General features: G+C 30.9%; 4 protein-coding genes across 6 annotated transcripts in view; all 4 read left to right on the top strand.

Annotated features, from left to right (window-relative positions):
- The first annotated feature begins 207 nt into the window (after positions 1-207).
- On the top strand, positions 208-2,036 carry LOC139098978 (zinc finger protein 260-like). The gene is made up of 4 exons (XM_070651367.1): positions 208-365; positions 420-694; positions 760-1,401; positions 1,482-2,036. Exons 1-4 carry the CDS (start codon positions 252-254, stop codon positions 1,762-1,764), a joined length of 1,314 nt encoding a protein of 437 aa, XP_070507468.1. The 5' UTR covers positions 208-251; the 3' UTR covers positions 1,765-2,036.
- A 179-nt stretch (positions 2,037-2,215) lies between these two features.
- Vps15 (vacuolar protein sorting 15) lies at positions 2,216-6,811 on the top strand. The gene is made up of 7 exons (XM_070651377.1): positions 2,216-2,363; positions 2,424-2,696; positions 2,759-3,700; positions 3,764-4,172; positions 4,233-4,840; positions 4,947-6,415; positions 6,480-6,811. Exons 2-7 carry the CDS (start codon positions 2,424-2,426, stop codon positions 6,712-6,714), a joined length of 3,936 nt encoding a protein of 1,311 aa, XP_070507478.1. The 5' UTR covers positions 2,216-2,363; the 3' UTR covers positions 6,715-6,811.
- Positions 6,812-6,898: 87 nt separating this feature from the next.
- LOC139098987 (uncharacterized) lies at positions 6,899-8,760 on the top strand. Its single transcript, XM_070651378.1, has 3 exons — positions 6,899-6,996; positions 7,064-8,491; positions 8,547-8,760. The coding sequence occupies exons 2-3, from the start codon at positions 7,072-7,074 to the stop codon at positions 8,630-8,632; spliced, it is 1,506 nt and encodes a 501-aa protein (XP_070507479.1). The 5' UTR covers positions 6,899-6,996; positions 7,064-7,071; the 3' UTR covers positions 8,633-8,760.
- A 115-nt stretch (positions 8,761-8,875) lies between these two features.
- LOC139099005 (putative uncharacterized protein DDB_G0277255) overlaps positions 8,876-21,850 on the top strand; it is an 86,880-nt gene continuing 73,905 nt past the window's right edge. For all 3 annotated transcript variants that reach the window (XR_011545260.1, XR_011545261.1, XM_070651403.1), the window contains exon 1: positions 8,876-9,296. Coding sequence is in view for 1 of the 3 variants with exons in the window: in XM_070651403.1 (XP_070507504.1) it covers positions 9,201-9,296 (96 nt within the window). In the remaining 2 variants the exon portion in view is untranslated. The remainder of the gene's footprint in view (positions 9,297-21,850) is intronic.

Raw genomic sequence — 21,850 nt, 5'->3', positions numbered from 1 at the left:
AAGGGGTAAGCAACTTGGATATTTCAAGGGATGGAATCTAGACGTGATTAATATTATTAGAGTAAAAGCTGATTCCAATGTTAAATGCTTATGATACCAGCATGATGAAGATGTATCTAAGCCAAAGAAACTTTCCAGTTGACTCATCCAGTAATGTTGATTCACAAATCTATTGACTGTTTTAGTTTCCAATCCTTGATTCTGTAAATAATAAAAAAAAATTGTGAAAAAATTTGTTTAATTAATTAGAAATGAATTTAGCAGGTAATCTCTGCTGCCGGCTATGTCTTGATCAAAATGATAAGTTATTATCGATAATTGAAGAGGATTTAAAGGACAAGATTAATACATATTTACCAATTAAAGTAAGTTTTCGTTAAATTTATCTTTTCTATCATTAATTTAATTAATTTTTATAGATAACAGAGGAGGATCTCATCACAAACATATGTTGCACATGTTCAGACACACTAAAAGCATTTGATAATCTATATTCAACAACAGCACAATCAAATGAAAAAATACAGAAACTGTTGGAAAAAAATCGGCGCGAAGAGGAAGAGCAAGCAGAATTGGCCGATACGTTAATGCTGAATGAAGGAAATAAGTTAAGAATAAATTTTGAGCCAACACAAGATGATGGAAGTGACAAATCACTGTCAATTGAAACAGATCTTGCAAAGGATATTGATAGGTAAATTGCGTGCTGGAATTTTCAAAACATCCAGGAAGGAAAAAAATTAATTTTTTAAATTTTAGAATTTTAGCCATGACACAATTAGATGATATTGCTGGTGGTTCTAGTCAAATTTATAACTGTGAATTTTGTCAACCACAACCGCCAATAGCTACATTAAGTGAATTAAATGAGCATCTTAAGTCTGCACACATTGATCTTGTTTTTCACTGCGAGACTTGTGATAATTTTGTTGACCGAAACTGTCTCATTGAGCATATGATGCAGCACTTAAAGGAAATGAGAGATGATGGTCAAAATGGTGAAATCATTGAGCAAGAAGGAGTTGAAAGCAATAAGGACGAGGAAGTTGCACAAGAGAATGCTGAAAGTAATAAAGAAAAGGACATAGACTCAGATGACACAGCCGGCCCAAAAGAGAGAAGGAATCTTCTAAAAGAGGCTTCTGGTTCTAATGTCAAATACTTAAAGAAATGCCATTATTGTCCAAAATTATTCAGCAATAGATCTGGTCGTCTCTATCATCAAGAACAGGCACATTTTAATCGAAAGCGGTTCCAATGCGATCAATGTCAAAGGAGTTTTGGCTTAAAACAGACTTTAATGAATCACATACGCAATAAGCACTCAAATAATGTCAGATCATTTAAATGTGACTTATGCGAAAAGACATACAAGACAAAGTCAGCACTTTACAATCATCGGTGAGTTTCTGAGGCTCTAATTAATCCGAGGATTTATTTTTTTAATCCTAAGATTTAAATTTTATTCATTATTATTTCAGAGTGTATCACTCAAAGGAAGATCCAAAATATCACTGCAACTATTGTCCGAAGAAGTTCCATTTTAACTTCCTGTTGAAGCAGCATGAGACAATTCATCTTGGTCATGCCAAGTCCTATGAATGTGACGTTTGTAAAAAGATATTTAATACCAAGAATAAGCTTACAAAGCATCGTGGAATTCATGCAAATAATCAGTATGAGTGTACGAAGGAAGGATGTAATTTTAAGGGAAATCTCAAACGATATTTAATTGCCCACATGAAGAGGATGCATAATTCATAAGTCTGTGTCTATTATTGAGTCGATTCGACACCAAATTATTAAGATACATGGAGGCTACTAAATTTTTAATTATGTATCATTAGGAGAAGTGAACTATTAGTTCCAAAAATGCAAACTTTTCATCACAAAAAAAAACTACAAGTTAATTAAATTAATGTTATTGAAACAAAAGTCGTACTTTATTTCCGATTTTCGGTGTTAATTTTAAAGGAAGTACATGAATCAGAGTACAAATTTTTAATTTTATAATATCTACACAGGATTTTAAACATGTGGTCTCCATTTTAATCATAAATTGTAACACAATGCATTTATAATTAATTAAATAAAAATGTGTACTGTTTTATTAATTAAGTCTTTTAGTTCCTTTAAATTTTCCAGTTGTACCAAAAATTAACGGTCAAAAAAATTTCAAATTTTAGTTTTTAATCAAAACAAAAATAAATTTCTTTTTGTCATCTAAGTTTTTGAAAATTTCTATTTAATTCATTAATCCTCTAGTGAATAACAAATTAAATCATAAAGACAAATAGAAGACTACAAGATCCACATTTTCCATATGAAGTAGAGCTGATTCATTGTAAACTAATCGATTAAAAGTAAGTTTTTTAAATTTTTCATTGAACAAAAAGAGAAAATTTTCTTTATTAATTTTTTAGATGGGAAATCAGCTTTCCACAGCACCAATCCAAATTTTTCCAGTCGAGCATTATTTCCTCGGTATGGAAAATGAGATCCAGTTTGAATCAAGTATGGGATGTACGAGATTTTTTAAAGTTGCTCGGGGAAAGTCAGAAGAAGGATTATTAGTTGTAAAAGTCTTTGTGAAACATGACCCAAGTTTACCTCTAGAAATTCATGCTGATAAAATTGAATCAATTAAGAAAGGACTTCAGAATGCTGTCAATTGTTTACCATTTCAAAGAGTAGTTGTAAGATCCAGGTCAACTTTTTATTGATTTTTTCAATATTAATCTATTTTAATTAATTTCAGTTGACTGACAAAACAGGAATAATAGTTAGAGAATATGTTAAGCATAGTTTATACGATAGAATGTCAACAAGGCCTTTTCTAACATTAATAGAAAAGAAATGGATTACATTCCAAGTTTTATGTGCTTTGCATCAATGTCACAAGCAAAAGATATGTCATGGAGATATTAAGTTAGAGAATATAATGATTACGTCTTGGAACTGGATATTATTGTCAGATTTTGCATCATTTAAACCAACATTTCTACCTGATGATAATCCAGCAGACTACAGTTACTTCTTCGACACGAGTAGGCGTAGAACTTGCTATATTGCACCAGAAAGATTCACAAAAAGCTTTACTGTTGACAGTAATAATCCATTAGTTGGTGATACGTCAAATTCCGGAAACTTAGTACCAGAAATGGATATATTTTCAGCTGGATGTGCTTTATTAGAGTTATGGACAGAAGGAATTGGAACTGCACCTTTTGAGTTCTCACAATTACTGACATATAGGAACGGAGAGAATCAATTGGTCAATAGACATCTTAATGCACTAGAAGATGAAAATTTAAGGAATTTACTATCATCGATGCTCAGCATAAATCCAAAAGACCGTAAATCAGCTGAAATTTATTTAGACATGGAACGTGGACGGCTATTTCCTGAATATTTCTACTCATTCCTTCAATCTTATATACCAATAACATTTAGTTCAATTCCAATTGTTCCTAATGATGATAAAATTATGAGGCTTCATGCTGATGTGACGCAAATTGTTGATATTATTACTAAAGATAATTTAGAGGATGATGGACTCATCCTTATTACAACTTTAGTGACTTCTTGCATTCGTGGATTAAATCATTGCTCATCTAAAATTCATTGCCTTGAAATTCTCTATAAGTTAGCTCAGCACACAAGTTCAGAGACCATTTTGGATAGAATTTTACCATATATTGTGAGTATCCATGCTGCATATTAATTTCGTGTCATGAATTAATCAATTTCATATCAATTCCAGCTACATTTATGTCAAGATTCATCACCGAATGTTCGAGTAGCTGCTTTAGATACCTTAACTCAATGTTTATGCTTAGTAACTAAACTACCTCGCTCAGATGCTAATGTATTTCCTGAATATGTTCTTCCTGCAATATCAAATTTAGCTGTAGATCCAGCAACAATTGTTCGAATATCATATGCCCAAAATATTGCAATTTTAGCTGAAACGGCTGTAAAATTCCTAGAACAGTCACAATTAGGTACTATGGACGGTCCACTTCCAAATTATGAGACAGAATTGCATGATTTGCATGAAATGTTGTCGACGACTGTGATGAGCTTACTGACAGATTCACAAGTTGTTGTCAAGCAGACTTTAATGGAATCTGGAATAAACAAGTTGTGCGTATTCTTTGGCAGTCAAAAAGGTAATTTTATTGCTTCATAATTATCAATTTGGGTCAATTAATCTAGTCTACTTTTTACAGCTAATGACATTATTCTGTCACATGTTATCACATTTCTAAACTCATTAAATGAGAAGGACGATAAGAATCTTCGTGGGACATTTTTTGACTGCATAGTTGGAATAGCTACATATGTAGGATGGCATTGTTCTCCAATTTTGATTCCATTGCTTCAACAAGGCTTTAGTGACCCAGAAGAATTTGTTATTGCTAAAGCGATTCGTGCGACAACAGCTTTAACGGAAATAGGATTATTGCAAAAGACAAGCTTGATAGACTTTATTAATGAAATTGCTTGCTTCCTTAATCATCCAAATTTATGGATCCGTCATGAAATTTGTGGCTTGATATCGATGGCAGCGAAAATGTTAACACCTTTAGATGTTCAATGTAAAATTATGCCATCAGTAGCACCACATCTTAAATGTCCTTTGATTCAGATTGAGAAGATTGAATTGCTGCTTGATTCTTTGAATCCTGCAATTCCCCGAAGTGTCTATGAGACTGTCTTGAAATTCAATGATATTCCACAGTTTATTGAGATTTTGAAGGAGAGAAAGCAAGCACGAGCTAAAGCTGGTCAGGATGGGATCCCAAAATATGGAGAAATGATTCAATCAATGAGAACTGTAAGTACTAACGATTTTTTGTACTAAAATTTGAATTGTGTAATTTTTTAGAACTAATTCAAATTCAAAATTTTCGTTAATTTCTAATTTTTAATCTTTCCAACAGTTCTTCCGAAGACTAGCCTCAATCGAAGGAATGAGTGACCTTGTTGAGATGCAATTATTATCGATGAATCATCATTTGATAAAAATGGCAAAATATCGTTCACATGAAAGAAAATCACAAAGAATCGTTGATGGACGAATTCAGCTTGATAAGAATCACATTAATCATCTTCATGAATTTATGCTGAGTGATAAAATGACTGGCAAAAATGAGGCAGTAACAACGGGCCGTAAGCATCGCATTAGTGAATCAGCAAGTGTCGATTGGATTTTAAATCAAGAATTTCCTTCAATTTCTCAACCTGACACGAATGCCCAACCAATTATAACGCAAACTCCAAATTTATCACTTGTTGAATTTAGCATGCCTGAACGTAGTTTTCAACAGGAAAGATTAGCTGAATGTCGCGTCGAATTGGACCAATTATTCCAAAGACTTAAGGCAAAACATACAAAAACGACAGTTCGACATGAAGCACTTGTAGACGATGGAAATTCACCAAATTGGAAATTTAATGGAACATTAGTAGCTCATCTTTGTGAGCATAAAGGTGCTGTGACTAGAATGACGACACTGAAGCCCGGCGGCACAAGTTTTGCGAGTGTCAGTAATGATGGCTATGTAAGACTTTGGGATTGTTCAAAGCTTGATGGACATCAGAATATTAATCGATCAAGACAATTTTATGCTGCAAATACACCATTAAATGCTGTTGCTGCATGTGATAATGGTCAGTCGTTAGCAGTGGCTGGAAAAGATGGTGCTTTACTTGTTCTTAGAATTGATCCTAATTCTAGTAAAATGGCTTTACAGCAAGCACGTCATTTAGATTCTAATGCACGAATTGATAGAACCACAAGGGAACAAGACGACGGACCTGTTGTTGAAATGCAGTCAAAAGATCAAAGTCAAATTGTTTATGCGACACTTTATGGTGCAATTGTTGGATGGGATTTAAGAATGCCATCAACAATGAATTCTTGGAGATTACAAAGTGATTTAAGGAACGGTGTGATTACTACTTTTACAATAGATCCAATAAATTCGTCATGGCTGACTATTGGAACAAGTAGTGGACGACATTTATGTTGGGATTTGAGATTTCTGCTTAAAATAGCAGAGATCAAACATCCACATGAGTCAAGAATAAGAAGAGTATGTCCACATCCAACAGAACCTTCATGCTTGATATCAGCATCACAAGGAAATAATGAAGTCTTTTCGTGGAATATTGAGACAAATTCTAGACAAACTGCACTTTGGGCAAGTCAGGCTCCACCATTATCAAATACGAATTCGACAACACATTCTGTCTGTGCTTTACTTCCTGGAAGGAGTAATGGTCGTGGATTTTTAATTACTGCTGGAACTGACCAAAGAATTAGATATTGGGATCTTCAAGATGCTTCAAATTGTCGACTTGTTGTTCCTGCTCCTAAAGATTACTCTCCATCGTCAATTTCATATGAGTAAGTTTGATGTCTTTATTGATTTTATCTTTAAAATTGAAACTAATTAATTATTCATGCACAGTTCTCGTTTGATTGATGGCACATACGTTATTCAAGAAACGTATAACGGAAGTCAATCACCATCACACAATTCAACGATACCACGCGGCGGTGGAATGGATGAATCAACAAAAGCTGGAACAGAAATCTCCGTTGGACATAATGACGTCATTACTGATCTCGTTATGTGTAAAACGCAAAAGCAAACATTTATTGCATCGAGTAGTCGTGATGGCGTTATTAAATTATGGAAGTAAATTATATTGACTTATTATAGCTCATAAATGTATTTAAATTAATATTAGGTATTATTATGGAAATTAAATTGAATTATCATATTTTCGCAAAAAGTAACGGACTTTCATCTTTTGAATTTTAACGGTTTTTAGATATTTGAATTATTATTTTTCAGTTTGAAATTCTAATTTTTTAACGGAAATTATCACATTTTTGACAAAAAATAATTGAAAAATTAATTTAATTAAATTATTCAACACTAAGTGTTAATAAGACCAAAAAATCGAACAAATCATCAACAGGTAAGTCTAAACTACAAGATAAACATGAAGGAAGCCTAAAATTCAAAACAAAACAAACATTTTCCAGGAAAAATTATGAATTCTCAGGAAATCGATAATTACATTAAGCAATTGCTCTCCATGTCAACAAGTCAATTGACAGAACTAAATGAACGCTGTAGAATAGAAATTGATGAGCTTGAAAATGATTACACAGCATTAAAAATGGAAAATTCGAGATTGACTGAAAGATTAGCTGCAGTTGATAAGGAAGTTAATGAAATTAACATAACGCGTGAAAAGACCAAGAAGAAAATTGCTAAACTCGAGAAAAACAAGAATGAAATGCTTAAGAGCCTTAATGAATTTAATGAAAACATGGTCGATACAGCAGAGAATTTTCATGAATCCCATGAAAAGGCAAAGGAAGTGAAGAAAATGTATGAAGAAAGATGTTTAGAAATTCGTGGATCTAGAGATGAATTTCAGGCACAATCAAGTAAACTTGAAGCAGAAATTAAAGAAGCGGAACTTGAATTGACACATAAAAAGGACTCTTTGTCGGCAAATCAGCAAGTTTTGGAGTCGAAAATTGCTTGCCTTGCAAAAGATCAAGAAGAATGCAATAAAAAGGCAAAGGAACTTCAGTTGCTGACTGACAAAAATCACGATGCTTTATTGAAGGAACTAGAACAGAAGGAAGAAGACATGAAGTTGGAATTTTCTGACTTGAGTGCTAAACTTGCTGAAAGCTACAAGAACATCGACAATTTAGATGCTGAACAGTCATCCCTAATTGTTGAGACTGACAGACTTTTATTGGATCTAACAGTTGAAGAAAAATGTAATCAAAAATCAGAAACAGAACTGAATAATGAGGAAGAAAATGTGGAGCAATTAGCTAATGAAATGATGGAAATGGAAGCAAATGCCATACATAATGATAATTTGGAACTTGCCATGATCCTTCGTGAAGATTTGATTCAAAATGAAGAAAATATTAAAGAAATTGAGCTATTGGAAAGAGAAATGGCTGAAATTGAAGTGTTAAGTCAGGAATTAGACATATTGAAGGAACAAAAGATTGAAGAGCTTAAAAAACTTGAAGCTGAAGTTTCAGTTAGTGCTGAAGAGAAGGCACAACTTGAAAAATTGATGAATACATTGAATGATTCTATAGTCAATGACGAGGAAATAATACAGGCAATTAAAAAGAAAATTGCAGAAAAGGAAGAAGCCTACAAGAAACGAGAAGAAGCACCAAACGGTGATCAATTGACTGGAACGAAGGAAACTCAATTAACTTTCAAGACAGCCAAATCAAAGATTCCAAAGACTACAAGACCAAAAAGTAAGAAAGCTAAGGAACCACCAGTCACAAAACCTAAACAATCACCACCCAATGATGTTGAACAGATGAATATTTCCAATGAAGAACACTCGGAGCCAAATGTATTTTCATCAGGTTCGTCAGGTGAATCTAATATGAGTTTCTCAATGTCAAGCTCATTGGCTGGTAAGTAAATTGTCTCTTGATGTTATTTAGTGATTTTAGTTAAAATATTTAACAGGGTCCAAACCAGATATAATGAATATTTTAGCTAATTTATCGGGTAACTTTTCATCTAGTCGTCGAAATACTGGCAACACTGAATGAATAATGAAGATTCAGAGCATAATGAAAACATTAAAAGAACATTGATATTAAGGTAGAGAAGCCTACATAAATTATGATTTAATTTTCTGTAAAGGATAATAAATTACAGAATAAAGGAAGATTAATATTAATAAACGAACATTTTTCAAAAAAGTTGCAAAACGTGCCCTCAATAATTTAACGGATAAATTTAAATTTTGTACTAAACTTAGTACACATAGTATTGTACTAATTCATAATTCGTGAGAATAAAAGTCGTGAATGAGAAAAAGTGAATTAAATTAAATTGTAGTAAATCTGGGAATAATTCTATTAATCTAAGGATAAAAGTGATTGTGCAAGTGATAAAGGAAATCAAAAAATATGAGTGTTGTAAAGTTTAAGGTCTCTTAGTCATAGAAAAGTTAATTTTTCGCAAATTTCATGCAAAATAAAAGAAGAAAAAATTTGATGACAAAATCAATTGCATGAAATGACGAGAAAACACAGTGATAAGTGAAACTGAGATAAAATATAAAAATAAAAATATTGCAAAAATAGAGGAATAAAAGGAAATATTCGATCAGCCATGGATTGTAACCAACATCCAATGGAAATCAATAATATTGACGACAACAAAAACAAGTTCCCAGCAACGAATGCCAGTCATTCACTTCCGTTGATGGTAAGTCGAAAAAAATGCATTCTATAGTAAATGTCTTATCAGTCTAATGCACGATCTTGCTATAAAACAAACTGTCTCCTTGAAAACATATGATATTTGTGTCTAGAAAGTGATAAAAAAATTGTACGCAACAAAAACCATAAAAAATTCAAAACAGCACAGAAAGGTACGGAAAAAAAATATGAAATAAATGTGCATATTTAGACTTTAGTGCCAGACAATGGAAAAGACGGAAAGAAAATTCTCGTCGTCTGCATTTTAAAATAATTATAAATTGATTAAGAATAATAAAAAAATAAAACTTATAAGCTTAATCATTTATGTTCTCATGCCAATTATTTAATCATTGTGAGATCCATCAAACTACAGCTTGAGACACAATAAAAAAAAAGTGAAAATTGAATTGTGAAATTCAATGGAGGAAAAAGCAATTTTTCACAGCGAAAGTATTTAAGTTAATTTAATTACTGACTTGCAGAAAAGTTTCTGTTTAATTCTAAATTACGACAATTGTATGGGTTTTTAATTAATATTCAAGGTTCATTAAACATTAGGCATTTTTTTGTAATTTCAATTTGACGAAGGCACAACAGCGTTTTGACGTTCATCAAACAATCCAAATTCAAAGCAATTAAACAATAATAATGTGAGATGGGAAAATTTGTCTAAAACAAGGTTGATTAAAAGCATACATGACTACATTATAATCTCATCAAAATAATATAAAAAAGCTCGCTGAGGGACAATATTGAAAATTATGCCGCATACCAATGACAAATATAACCGCATGTGTAAATTAAGGTGGAACACTAAGTGGTCTACATTTTGGGATTTAGAGAAGCTCAATAATGATAATTGGGTGGACTTGTGACAAAGATTAAGTATTGTTTAAGTTTTCAACGCTCAAAATTGAGCAAAATATTAGAAAATCGTCAGCACAGCTTAATTTAAAATCGCATTAAATAGCTCTAATTCTGTCTGAATCACTTTAATCGTTTTAAGAACCCTCAATTCCATTTTCTCACCTTGAAATGACACACCATCGTCATTGTGCTGAAATAAGTAAAATATCTATCAAGAAAATTCTCGTGGCAATTATTTGGCCTCAAAAAAAGACTTCTTATTTTCATGTTTTATACAAAATTATTGTCTACAAATGATGGAATATCTGAACGAAGTAGAAACGTATTAGCAAAAATTGTGAGGTACAAATCAACTACTTATAAAATGTACTTAATAGTATATGATGAGGATGAAACATGTTTTCTTCATTCTTTTCCTTTCCTCTCCAAGTTTATTCACCTGGTGTGAATCTGATTCTCTTCATTACTACAAGAAGAAAAAATTTTTATAAGTGAGCAAGAACAAAGCCATAAATGACGTTATGGATTTATGATTTTGCAGGTTATATTTTAATGTCATTCTTCATTTCCCATTCATCAACTTTAATACAGCGGAAGAGGTTCGTTCTGGAGACTCAAAAAAACTATTCTAGTTTCTTCTCTTAATTCCATTGTTATGCAAAGAATTTTTCGTAAAGTCTTAAATCTATGACGTCAGTTCCGACAGACTACTTAGAATGAATAATCATCATCATAATAACAATAATAAGACAATGCGTCATTTTGACCGAGAAAATCATTTATGACATTTGGAACATGACAACTTTTTTTCATAAGCAGTAAAGAAAATATTTATGAACCTTGAGGAAGTTTCCTTAGCGAAATCAAGTGGAAATTCTTATGATACATTATGAGATTTTTTTGTTGTGGTCTTATTAAAAGTTTGTCATGCTTAAAAAATTGGAAAATGCCTTTTTTTTTTCGTTCATAAATTTTAAACTTGACATTTGGGTGTTTTATGAATGAGACTTTTGTGCTACGGATCATGCAATTAATTAGGATAAAATGGGTTTTTATGTTTGCTTTGAGACTGGTTTTTTTGGGTATCTACTTTAATAATCTGCATCTCTGCATCTATTTGCCTTTTTGCATCTGCCAAATCTTAAGGCATATTCATAAAAACAGACTGTAATAATTGAACATATTAAGAAGAATCAGGTTTTTCTGTAGCAGATCACATAAAATATTAAATGCCCTTTCGTTCTGGAACAAAAACTTTTCATCGAGATGCTGAATAAAGTAGCTTCATATTAAATTAATGCCGTTAACTTTTACCTTCATTTATGTCCCCAAAAATAACAGTTATCAAGAAAAGGAAAACATTCTACGTTTAAAAGTGCACGGAGCTTTATATTTATAAATATTTTAGTAATTTAATTATTTCGTTCAATAAGGCTATCGTGAGTCCTACAACTAATTGTTGTTTCCAATTCGATTTGGATTATTTTATTGAAATGTGTGTCAAAGAACGTATTCCGACGTTCTTCATTTATGTCCCTTTAGATAAAACTAGTCGGCTTAATTAATCTAATTTGTGTTCCATAAAGGTCTCGTTAATTGAATAAACAGCTTAATTTCTTTACACTCATTGATGTTCCTTTTTTATCATTTTCGTGTAATTTATTCCATTTATTTTCGTTCCTCTCATTCACAACCATGAGAAACTCAATATCTTATCATGTTATCTCAACGAAAACAAAGAAAATATTTATTTCTTACTTTATTAGTGTCCTTATCATAGTCATGATCACAATCTTTTTTTTTTTTTTGCTAACCTTCCTATTGATATCACTTATCGCAATAATTGTTTGTTTTTCCAGAAAAAAAAGATTCATAATAAAGTCATTTATTAATAGAAATAATGACGCAGTTCGTTGAATGCTCCGAAAATCGCTTCATAATGTAGGAATAAATATTGAATAATAATAAATTTATGAACTTACTGCAAATGTATGCATAGAATAGTCGTGAAAACACTAAGAAGACTTATGAATGTTTTCATTCATGTCAATACTATCTTCCATTTTTTCAAGATTAGAAATAATTTATGAGTCTTTCATTAGAACAATTTCGATTATTTTTCCCAAGCATGAAAATGTACTTTGCTGTGTCTTAGCTTCTATTGTTACCATTAATCTATCCACAACATTGTCAAATTAGAAACAATTGGGTATTCTGTTTAGTATCTTACTCTGTGGGACTAGCATGCTTTAATTTCTATACAGACAGTCTCAATTGCGAAAAAGAATATCTTGTGGAAAAGGTCACATAAGGTTATAGTCTAATGAATTACTGGCAAACTGAGCATAAAATTTCTTTCTGTTTTTGAATTTCAAACACGGAACAAATTGGATTATTTTTCCTTGAAATTATTTCTTCAGAAATTATGGTTAATCTAGGTATTCTGTGGTTTTTGGTGTGTTCTCAACAATTTTGATAATATTATTTACATCCTGGCACCTGTTTCAATTGCCATAATGCGTCAAACCACACTTTTCGCTTTAAAAATGGAACCAAAGTTAGCCGATTATACGGTGAATTAGCTGTGCCCTAACGAACATGTTGTGCTGTTCGGGTGCTGTATCTCAGTAACTGTTATCGACAAATTTCTCAACTGTTGACTCTGTAGCATCAAAATGCAGTCAAACGCTTCCAAACCTAATAATTCTATTTAATCATCCATAAACATGCGATACTACTGCAATAATTTCACCAAACTACTGACGAAATTATCGCTCAATGTCTTATTCAACAGTAAAATAGTTCCAATAAAGATTGTTTTTAGAATATTTTGCAACAAAATTTAGTGCAAAACAATGTCGAACAAAAAAGCAATTGAATTTATTTTTCTCACTATTACTTTATTTAAATCGACAGAAGTTGCATAACAGGCAATACCTTTTTTTTCTGCAAACTTCTACCGCATGCTAAAATATAAATTGTAATATTATACGTAAAAATATTTAAGCCACAAAGAGCATTTTTTACATCAGATTTAAAGGCAATTTTTATAAATCTACGGTTGTACACATAACATTTTTTCGACTATAACAGCCCGGCTTAGATAAAAAAAAAAGCGAAACAAAGAGAAAATGCATGAAGACCTCATTTAAATTTCGTTCAAAAATAAGAAGCTGAAAGAAAAAATGGAATTCAGAGAATCTCACAGAAAACGACAGCATCATTATAGTCATACTGCTGCCTACATTCTCATGTAAATTCTTTTCCAAGTCAAATATCTACTACCTAGTCTTTATGTAATTCGGGTGTCTATTGATGATATTGAAATATTTATATGAGGTGTACTCGCGATGAATTTCCTGATTCTGTCATCAATTTGACTTGATTAGTAATCTTCAAAATTCATTTTGAACGATATAAATCATTTTAAGCTTAAAACGTTTGAATTCTTCTTAACTCCATACCCCAAATACTTGACTGTAAGTGTTTTTAAAACATGCAAAAAAATATTTTTCTGTGGCTGATTTGCCTACACGATAAAGTTGATGGAAGCAACGTGAGGCCATCAAAGAAGTCTTATTCAAGAAGTAAATATTAGGGAAGAGAAATAAAAAAACCGAAAAATTGCCAATATTTTTTTGATAAATTGTAAAATTTTAGTTTATCTCTTACTGCAAAATTAATGATTTAAAGCCGATGAATGATGGCTTGAAATATTCGAAGTAGTCAATTTCCTTCTATTATGTAAATTATACTCATGGGCGCAAAATGTAAATAAATATTGAATAGATAAATAATATGCTTACGGGTGAATTCACAGAGAGAACCATAGATTAGTCAATTGGCAAATAATTGACCCCTTTTTTTCGATTCCTGCTTACTTCTTGTGTCTATTTACCTATTTTTGCTTCTTTTTAACACACAAAAATCTGTAATTGAATGAAGTATGAAAGTAAACATTGACTAAGTGAGAATAGGTAATGAGGTAGAAAAACAAGAGAATGATAAAGAGCTTAAGAAGATTCTTATTATGAAAAAATATTTGCTTTTAGTTCTATACACACAAATTGATACTTTGGTGTACATCTTTTTAAGGAATTCTTAAACACTCGTACCAGGCGCCGATAACAAATTATACATTTTACTTCCCATAATCCTTATCGACATTATGCTTCGTATACCTTTTATACACAAAATTATCCATGACTGTAGGGGTTTCAAGTGCTTTTTTTTTCTTGGTATTCCTATTGTTTTGAATTTTAATGACGAAAAGAACTGAAGCAATGGAGCGTATTGTTTGCCACTTTGTTGTCAAGTGGGTATCTCAGACTTTATTCAATGCCGGTATAGATGACAAATTATTTTTTTTATAAAAAGGTGGCACTAATAATTTATTATTAAGGATTTGTTTATGGTCATTTAGCATTTTTCTACTTGTCAAGCACTATTTTTGACCTCTAATTCTGTCGCTGATGCACAGTGTAGCCTTGTCTATCAATGAAATATTCACAAGAATCCCTAAAAACCAAAAAAATTACAAAAATAGATTAAGGAATGAATGATAATAATCAGAACAATCTAAAAAGCTTGAAATTCTTCTTTTTCGTTCGTGAGACAATTAATTGTCTCTAACGAGGATGGTACTGTCTGGTGTAAAAAAAATGGGAGAAGCAAAGAACAAAAGCAATTTTTGAAACTTTTCCAAATGACATTCTGAAATGAGGTAAAGTTTTTTTTTTTTTTGCTGTAGGAATATAATGTGATTAATTTTTATAATGAATATTTAATATGCTAGAGACTAGAGAATTGGCAGAGTAGCACACACGTCGACACATATTCGACACGAATGACGCAGTTTTTTTTACAATCCTTTAAATACTTTTGAATGAGAGATATCCTAAAAAGAAATTTATTGAAGGCTACAAAACGTCAACACCCAGAAAAAAATATTTAGCGAGCACTAAGGTATATTGTTAGGCTCTTTTGATGAATTTTTATATTCATGGTCGTTATTTGCAATGCGACAAAAAAAAGAATACAATCAAAATGAAGAATAAGAAAGCAAAAAAAAAAAAAAAAATGACAGAAGAGACTTTCACAATAAATATTTTACAATTCAATATTGTCACGGATGCACGAAGTGTATACCGCTTCTTTATTTCATTCCTGCGCATCGTATATGGTTATAGTGAAGAAGTTTTTTCATTTGATAAACTTGAGCAAATAGTGCTTTTAAGCTTATTGAGTAATAACAACAACAATAACAATACAAAAGACTGAGGCTTCTACCTTATATTTTATTTATGTAAGAAGCAAGAAAACAAGATCAGTGACTGGCACAGCATAATATTTTCAATGTAATGCATTGATGACGGCATTGAACGTTAGCTTGAATCATACTGTATATAGCATTATTGCTACTAAAGTATAAATTGATAAATTAACTACTTAAACGAATTAATGTTTGAAGCTGAAAAAAAGTTAATTTTTTTAACTATTATTTCATGTTCCAATCGTCTATTACATGCAAATGCAATAAAAAATTTGCTAGCGAAGTGTACTGAAAACTTAATGGATCGCAACAGATGACACAAATATGATGCTCGAAGTGAACAGTTGAGAGAATAAGCTTCCCTTAGCTTGTGATCGATCGTGCAAAATTAATTTGATTGATTCACATGAGAAAAAAAAATGTTCTCTGATTCCAGTCAAGTGGATATTCAATTGATTTGCCAATTCCATGCTTCAAGTGTTCTCTACTTTAATTCTCATTACTCCATGAGAAATAAAACATTGCAATTGCTTTTTAGTCTCTATTAATTGATTTTAATCAAACAAAAAATTATGTAATTACTTCCTTAAATGCTTTCTTCCTGACGCGACTCATTGATGTCACTCACTCAGTCAATTGGTAGAAAATTGGCATTCTTTCAAAACATTAAATGTCTTTAAACACTTGCTGCTTGTTGCTGCCGTTTTTCCTTTACATTTAAAGCTAAAATTGACAGTTCTTCGCATATTATTTCGACTATTCACCAATTTGCATTGCCAATTACGACAACTGACTTGTCTTTTCTTTTATGTCTGAGAAGTTGCTTGTTTTGCATTTCAAAAGCTACTACACTTTCGTTAAATCTTTGTCAGCAAAATGTTATTGCCTTAGATTGAATAATAAGCATGACTTCTTTCCAAAAAAAATGAGTTTCTAATTTCTAAAAATTACTTTTAATGACTTCAATAATGATATTTTCAGTAGCTGCTGAATTGTTTTCGAAAAACACATTTTGATAAGAAAATTTTAACGAATAAATCGTGTAATCAACACACAATTACTATCAAACGGACGTCAGACTTGACACTTTTTGAGATTAATTGATATGTTTAGCAATTTTCACATTAGTTTTAGTTGTAGTGGCTGTCAGTGTCATAGTTTGATTTGTTCTCAAATCATCTCCCGTCTTGACCCAAATTCCTGCGTCCATACCGACAGTTGTTACGTGTACAATCCTTGGATACTGAAAAACATTATTTATTTAAGTGCTTTACCGAAATGATACAGAGCCAAACCCAAAAATTACTACACAAAATCTCATATGCAACAGAATTTTCTTAAAAGCCATTGTTAGTCAACTGTAACACTCAGCAAGTGGTCAAAAAGTAATCAGATTAATATGTCACAACAGTTTATTGTTTGCTATCTGAACTGCTTATATTTTCGCGACGCTGTCCTTCAACAATAACCCTTTTGTGCATGAAAGCAGACTTTTTTATTTAATTTTGTGCAAGTCATATTCTGTTTTTTGCTCGACTTCAATAAGTTCACATTTGTATGTTCTTCGATATTATTAACATTTCCTGTGTACATGAATATGATTATTTTATTTTCAATATGGTAGCTTCAGTGTTATTGTCAATTTTTTAATAAAAGATGGTCACACTTTCAATTATTTGCGCATGAAGCGTAACTTTCATGACGACTGATTATGATAAAATAATGACGTGGAGCATCAAGCAAATGAAAGTAAAATTGATAATCTTTATTATTTTTCGGCAATAGAAAGTCTTGAAGTGCGATGACATCATTATATACTTCTCGGTAGCAAATGAGTTCTGTAGAATTTACCTGCTGGCTTCTTATTGAATGACTCAGTAATTTCCGAGTTTCAAGGACCATAAAATGGGAACAAAACCTTTTTTTGAGAATAAATCGTCTTAACATTTAAGAAAAAACTTAATTAAGAGTTTTCGGTTAAGTAAATAAATTGCATGTTAAACATGCAATCTTTTATTTTCCTGTGCTTAATTTGGTCAGCTAGTTAAACTGCAAATGAATTGTAATAATCAGGCTGAATAAATCTCTTTTTCTGCTTCCATTTAACAATCGCTTTTGCGAGTACCAACCGCACCGTATAGACTTGAACATTTAATAGATTTTTTAATAGCGCAAAAGAACAAATTTGCTACTGAATATTTCAATAACTTAGCTAAGTACATTGCAAAAAGATTATTTTGTCTTAAAAAAATACAGGTACTTGCACAATGTCCAGTTAGTAATTTTTATCGCTGATGATTATAACAAGAAGGAGAAAAAAAGAAATCGCGAATAAATATTTTTTATGTGTTGAAGAGAAGCAAGAAGATCTTGTGAACATTTTCTTTTTAAAAAAGTGCTTAATTTCATATTTCTCCTTCTTCTTGTCAGATCGCTACGATCAAGACGATAATGATCGTAATTCATCGAACTATCTGGTTTGGTCTTAAAATTTATTTCAACGTAGATGTGTGAATGAATTGGGAGTTTTCTGATGTGCTTAATATTTTTTGCATCATCATGGGTTTTTTCGGAAATGACGTGTGTATTAGAATTGGGATATGGACTCTGATCCTTTGTATTGAATGTCATATATTCTATTAGTTAGAATAAGACACAGATCTTGAAAATGACTTAATTTTTGTATGGAAAAGTTGACTCGACTGTAATATTAAAATCGATTTCGAGTTCTGCAATTAAGTCTAAATCTGTGTAACACTTGATATGGACATAATAATGTTTATTACTGATAAGATGACTCAATCATGTTATATGATAAACATTACAAGTCAACAACCCCACAGTTATCTCAGAAGTATGCTAACAATTAATAACATATGTTCATATGGATGTACGTGATGATAATAATCAGCAACAATGATATAAAAAAATGGAATTGGAAAGAAAGTTTATTTAATTTTAATTCTTGGGTTAAAAATAAATTGTAAATCATCCAAATGTTAAAGGAATAAGAAAGAATCTTAACGGAATTGCCTCATTTATGTATAAAAAATGAGAGAAAAGTGATGAAGAAGCAAGAATGGAAATTGTGTATGTAGAGTAACAACGTAAATAGTCAGATAAAGTTTGTAGATTAAGCTCCAACTGAACTGTTAGAATTTCTAGATTAATATATTTAACTTAATGTATGTTTTTTGAACCTGTTGTTTATTTCTTTATTGACCGTAAACGAGAGACATGCACGGTGGGGTAATAAGAAAATTAAATTTAATTCTGACAATGTGTACTGCTCATGATTAATTGTCATAAGTTCATTTCATCAACTTATATTTACATAATCGTCAATGCTTTTTTTTGTGTGTCATGCAGCTTTGTATTATCTCAATTCACCTGCATTAAGTGATCATTTCCCAACCCTACATGCTCATATCTGAAATGCTCGGATGACAATTTACATTATCTAATGTTGTAATAAAATAAAATTACAAATAAAATCTCTCGCTTTTTCTTACGTGACAAATTTCAATGAATAAGGAATAAAAATAAAAAACTAAAAAGCATGATTTTAAATTATAAACCAACAACGTATGCTAGACATCTAGCATATAAGATATAAAAATTGATCAATGTTTTTATGTGTCGATTGTCGTAATAACAAACCGCATGCCGCGCGTATTATTATTGAAAAAAATGCATCGAATTTAGATAAATGAATGTAATTGAAGCATAACAAAAACGATGATTTTGTTTTTTTTTTTTTTGCCTGCCACATGATCGTAATTACCTTAATGTTGGTTATTTTTGGAGAAGCTAATTTGGAGATATAAAAACGTAGATGACAAGCACGGAATGTGTTTGAAAAATTGAGTGACGAAGCGCAGATTTTCAGAAATTTATTAATTTCTATTAACAATATCGTACAAATTGGATCTGTTGCTTCATTATATTGCAATTTGCAAGAGTCACTAATTAAATAAATTTTTTCTTAACTGTTGTTGAGGTTGACTAGATTTTTGGCACAACAAATAAAATCCTTCAGATATTTTTCGATTGCTTCTGTTTACAAATTGGACTAAAATTATGTCCAAAAATTCATACATTGCTATAGTCAGTGTTTAAGCCTTTATCTGGCTAAAGAGTTTGACAGACATAAATCACAGCACTCCAAGCGAGCCAAAGCATTATTCGAGCTGATTTTTCATAGAATATCATTAAAAAACTTAGAGATTGAATGAATGAAGGAGTTAATCACCAATAATCATTCATCGGCTGTACATATACATATTGAGTGTGTGTGTGGGCAGGATTTATTGGAATGCTGTTTTACCGATGCAAACCAACTGCATATTTTTTTATTTCTTCTACCTCTTTCAAAATAATCTTGACATCTTTTTAGCTTTAAGCAGCATAATGAAAAGAAATTGAAGACGAGATGTTATTAAATAATAATTGCAAACATTATCTCTTCACGCGTGGTCGCGTATCCCTTAATGAAAAATAATGTTCACTTATTCACAAATGTTACACATTTCTTTCTTTCTTTATCGCTTCTTCTCTTATTTCATTCTTAATAAATATATGTAAAAAAAATGAATATTTATTCATTTGAATCGCAACAAAAAAATAATAAAAAAACGGATTTCTTTTCTTTTACTGCTCATTCGTGATACATATGAAACGCATTTCAGCTCAGTAAATATCATAGTAGAAAGAGAATGTTAATGCGAGGTTTAGAATAACATTTTTTTACAAACATATAATTATAAAATTGATGATGATTCTATGTGTAATGTGAATTTTAAACAACTTAACGTACGGTTCTTGTAGTGCTTTCTTTTTATTGTAAGTTTGTGTAGTGAAGAAGCAAAACAGTAGAAGTTGTTGTAGTTTAAATTCTTAACATTCTTCTAATACTGTTCATATGATGTGATATGTTCATGGAATGGTGACGGATAGGGAGAAGGGGAGAATGCCTGATTTTTGGTTTTATATTCTGTATTATTTTTAAACTTACATTTCCCTGCCACATATATTAAAAATCACATATATTAAATAATGCAAAAAATTTAGATGAATACAAATCAATTCTAACATGTTTAATACATAGAAAATATGTAGGACTTGAACCCATGAATTTATGAAATTATCTTCATTTTTCATTTATTTAACTTCTCATAATCTACAATCATTCTGCATTTTCCTCTAGACTATCCACCCTAGATTCAGTTTTTACAACAAATATATTCTAACATATTTATTCAGCTTGTAAACATTACAGTTCCAAACATGTTTTATAACATCTTGAAAAAATTAAATTCTCAGAAAATTAAATCAGATTTTCGGCCGAAATAATCACTCACCTAAATATGAAAGAGTGCATATGCGAGTATAAGCCTATAATAAAAAAAAAAAAACAATCACATAATAATTGAAATTAAATCAATGAATATATAAGTGAAGCTTCGAAACTGTACTGGAATGATGTGCAATAAAAATAAAACTTTTTGAATAAATAGAAGAATAAAAATGGAAAAAAGACCGATTGGATTTTCTGGGGAATAAATGCGATATGGTATATTTAGAGTAAGTTATAAAGAGCATAAATACACTTGCTATACTTGCCTTCAACCACATCATGTTGCCATGCTTTTTACGCTCATGTGATTTGCTTACATGAGAGATATATTAAAAATATATAAAAAAAATGTTCAGTTATATTGTTAATGAATACTTCTATGTGTGATGCATATGTCTGTATTTGCATTAGCCTGTAACTCACTTGTTGTGTGTATTACAGTTTCAACAATAAAAAGCAACTATGGAATTTAATTACAGTTTCAATGAAAAAAACATTTATAGTTGAATAATTAAAGAAGAAACACAAAAAAATTGGATCAAAGCATTGAATGGCAACAATGTGTGAAGTTTGAATTGAAACATTGACTGAATATCATTCGATCTATCGACTGCTTTATAACTCCAACAATCTATACACAAACAAACATGATCGCATGCTGAATGTTTTATTATTCGTCTATTTCCTTATGATTTTCTCCACTACATATAATTGTGACTATATCTGTTTATATCTCTACATGCTTGTGTTTATTGTTTCATTTATGAATGTCTGCATGCTTTGCATGTACACAACAACAGAAAAAAAGAAAAGAAATAATGAATAAAACTTATAGCAGGGAAAAGCAAAAAATCGCATAGCTTTAACTTTGAAATCAGTCACTTCGTGGTGTTGGAAACGGCAACAGTTGTTCGATGATTCATAAAAGCGGTCTCTAAAGCTAGCAAAAATAAGAGTAAAATAAAAACTTTTTTTCAGTTATTTTTCCTGTTCGTAATAACACGAAAAAAAAAAATAAAAATAATATTGTTGAAAAAAAAAGAGTTTTATTTCCTCAATTTAA

Source organism: Chironomus tepperi, unplaced genomic scaffold (assembly GCF_022539635.2).
Source record: "Chironomus tepperi strain 1889 unplaced genomic scaffold, CSIRO-AGI_Ctep_v1 contig_456, whole genome shotgun sequence".
Taxonomy (NCBI): domain Eukaryota; kingdom Metazoa; phylum Arthropoda; class Insecta; order Diptera; family Chironomidae; genus Chironomus; species Chironomus tepperi.
The sequence above is the reverse complement of the archived record's forward strand: the minus strand, read 5'-3'. Positions and strand labels throughout refer to the sequence as shown.

What these genes read in the sequence shown, in the direction of transcription:
- LOC139098987 (XM_070651378.1), top strand. Translation starts at nt 7,072, where the DNA reads ATGAATTCTCAGGAAATCGATAATTACATTAAGCAATTGCTCTCCATG. An exon ending in AATGTCAAGCTCATTGGCTG is followed by an intron (nt 8,492 to 8,546) that starts GTAAGTAAATTG and finishes AATATTTAACAG; the next exon opens with GGTCCAAACCAGATATAATG.
- LOC139098978 (XM_070651367.1), top strand. Translation starts at nt 252, where the DNA reads ATGAATTTAGCAGGTAATCTCTGCTGCCGGCTATGTCTTGATCAAAAT. An exon ending in ATACATATTTACCAATTAAA is followed by an intron (nt 366 to 419) that starts GTAAGTTTTCGT and finishes TAATTTTTATAG; the next exon opens with ATAACAGAGGAGGATCTCAT. An exon ending in TCAGCACTTTACAATCATCG is followed by an intron (nt 1,402 to 1,481) that starts GTGAGTTTCTGA and finishes TTATTATTTCAG; the next exon opens with AGTGTATCACTCAAAGGAAG.
- Vps15 (XM_070651377.1), top strand. Translation starts at nt 2,424, where the DNA reads ATGGGAAATCAGCTTTCCACAGCACCAATCCAAATTTTTCCAGTCGAG. An exon ending in ATAGAATTTTACCATATATT is followed by an intron (nt 3,701 to 3,763) that starts GTGAGTATCCAT and finishes TATCAATTCCAG; the next exon opens with CTACATTTATGTCAAGATTC. An exon ending in TGATTCAATCAATGAGAACT is followed by an intron (nt 4,841 to 4,946) that starts GTAAGTACTAAC and finishes TCTTTCCAACAG; the next exon opens with TTCTTCCGAAGACTAGCCTC.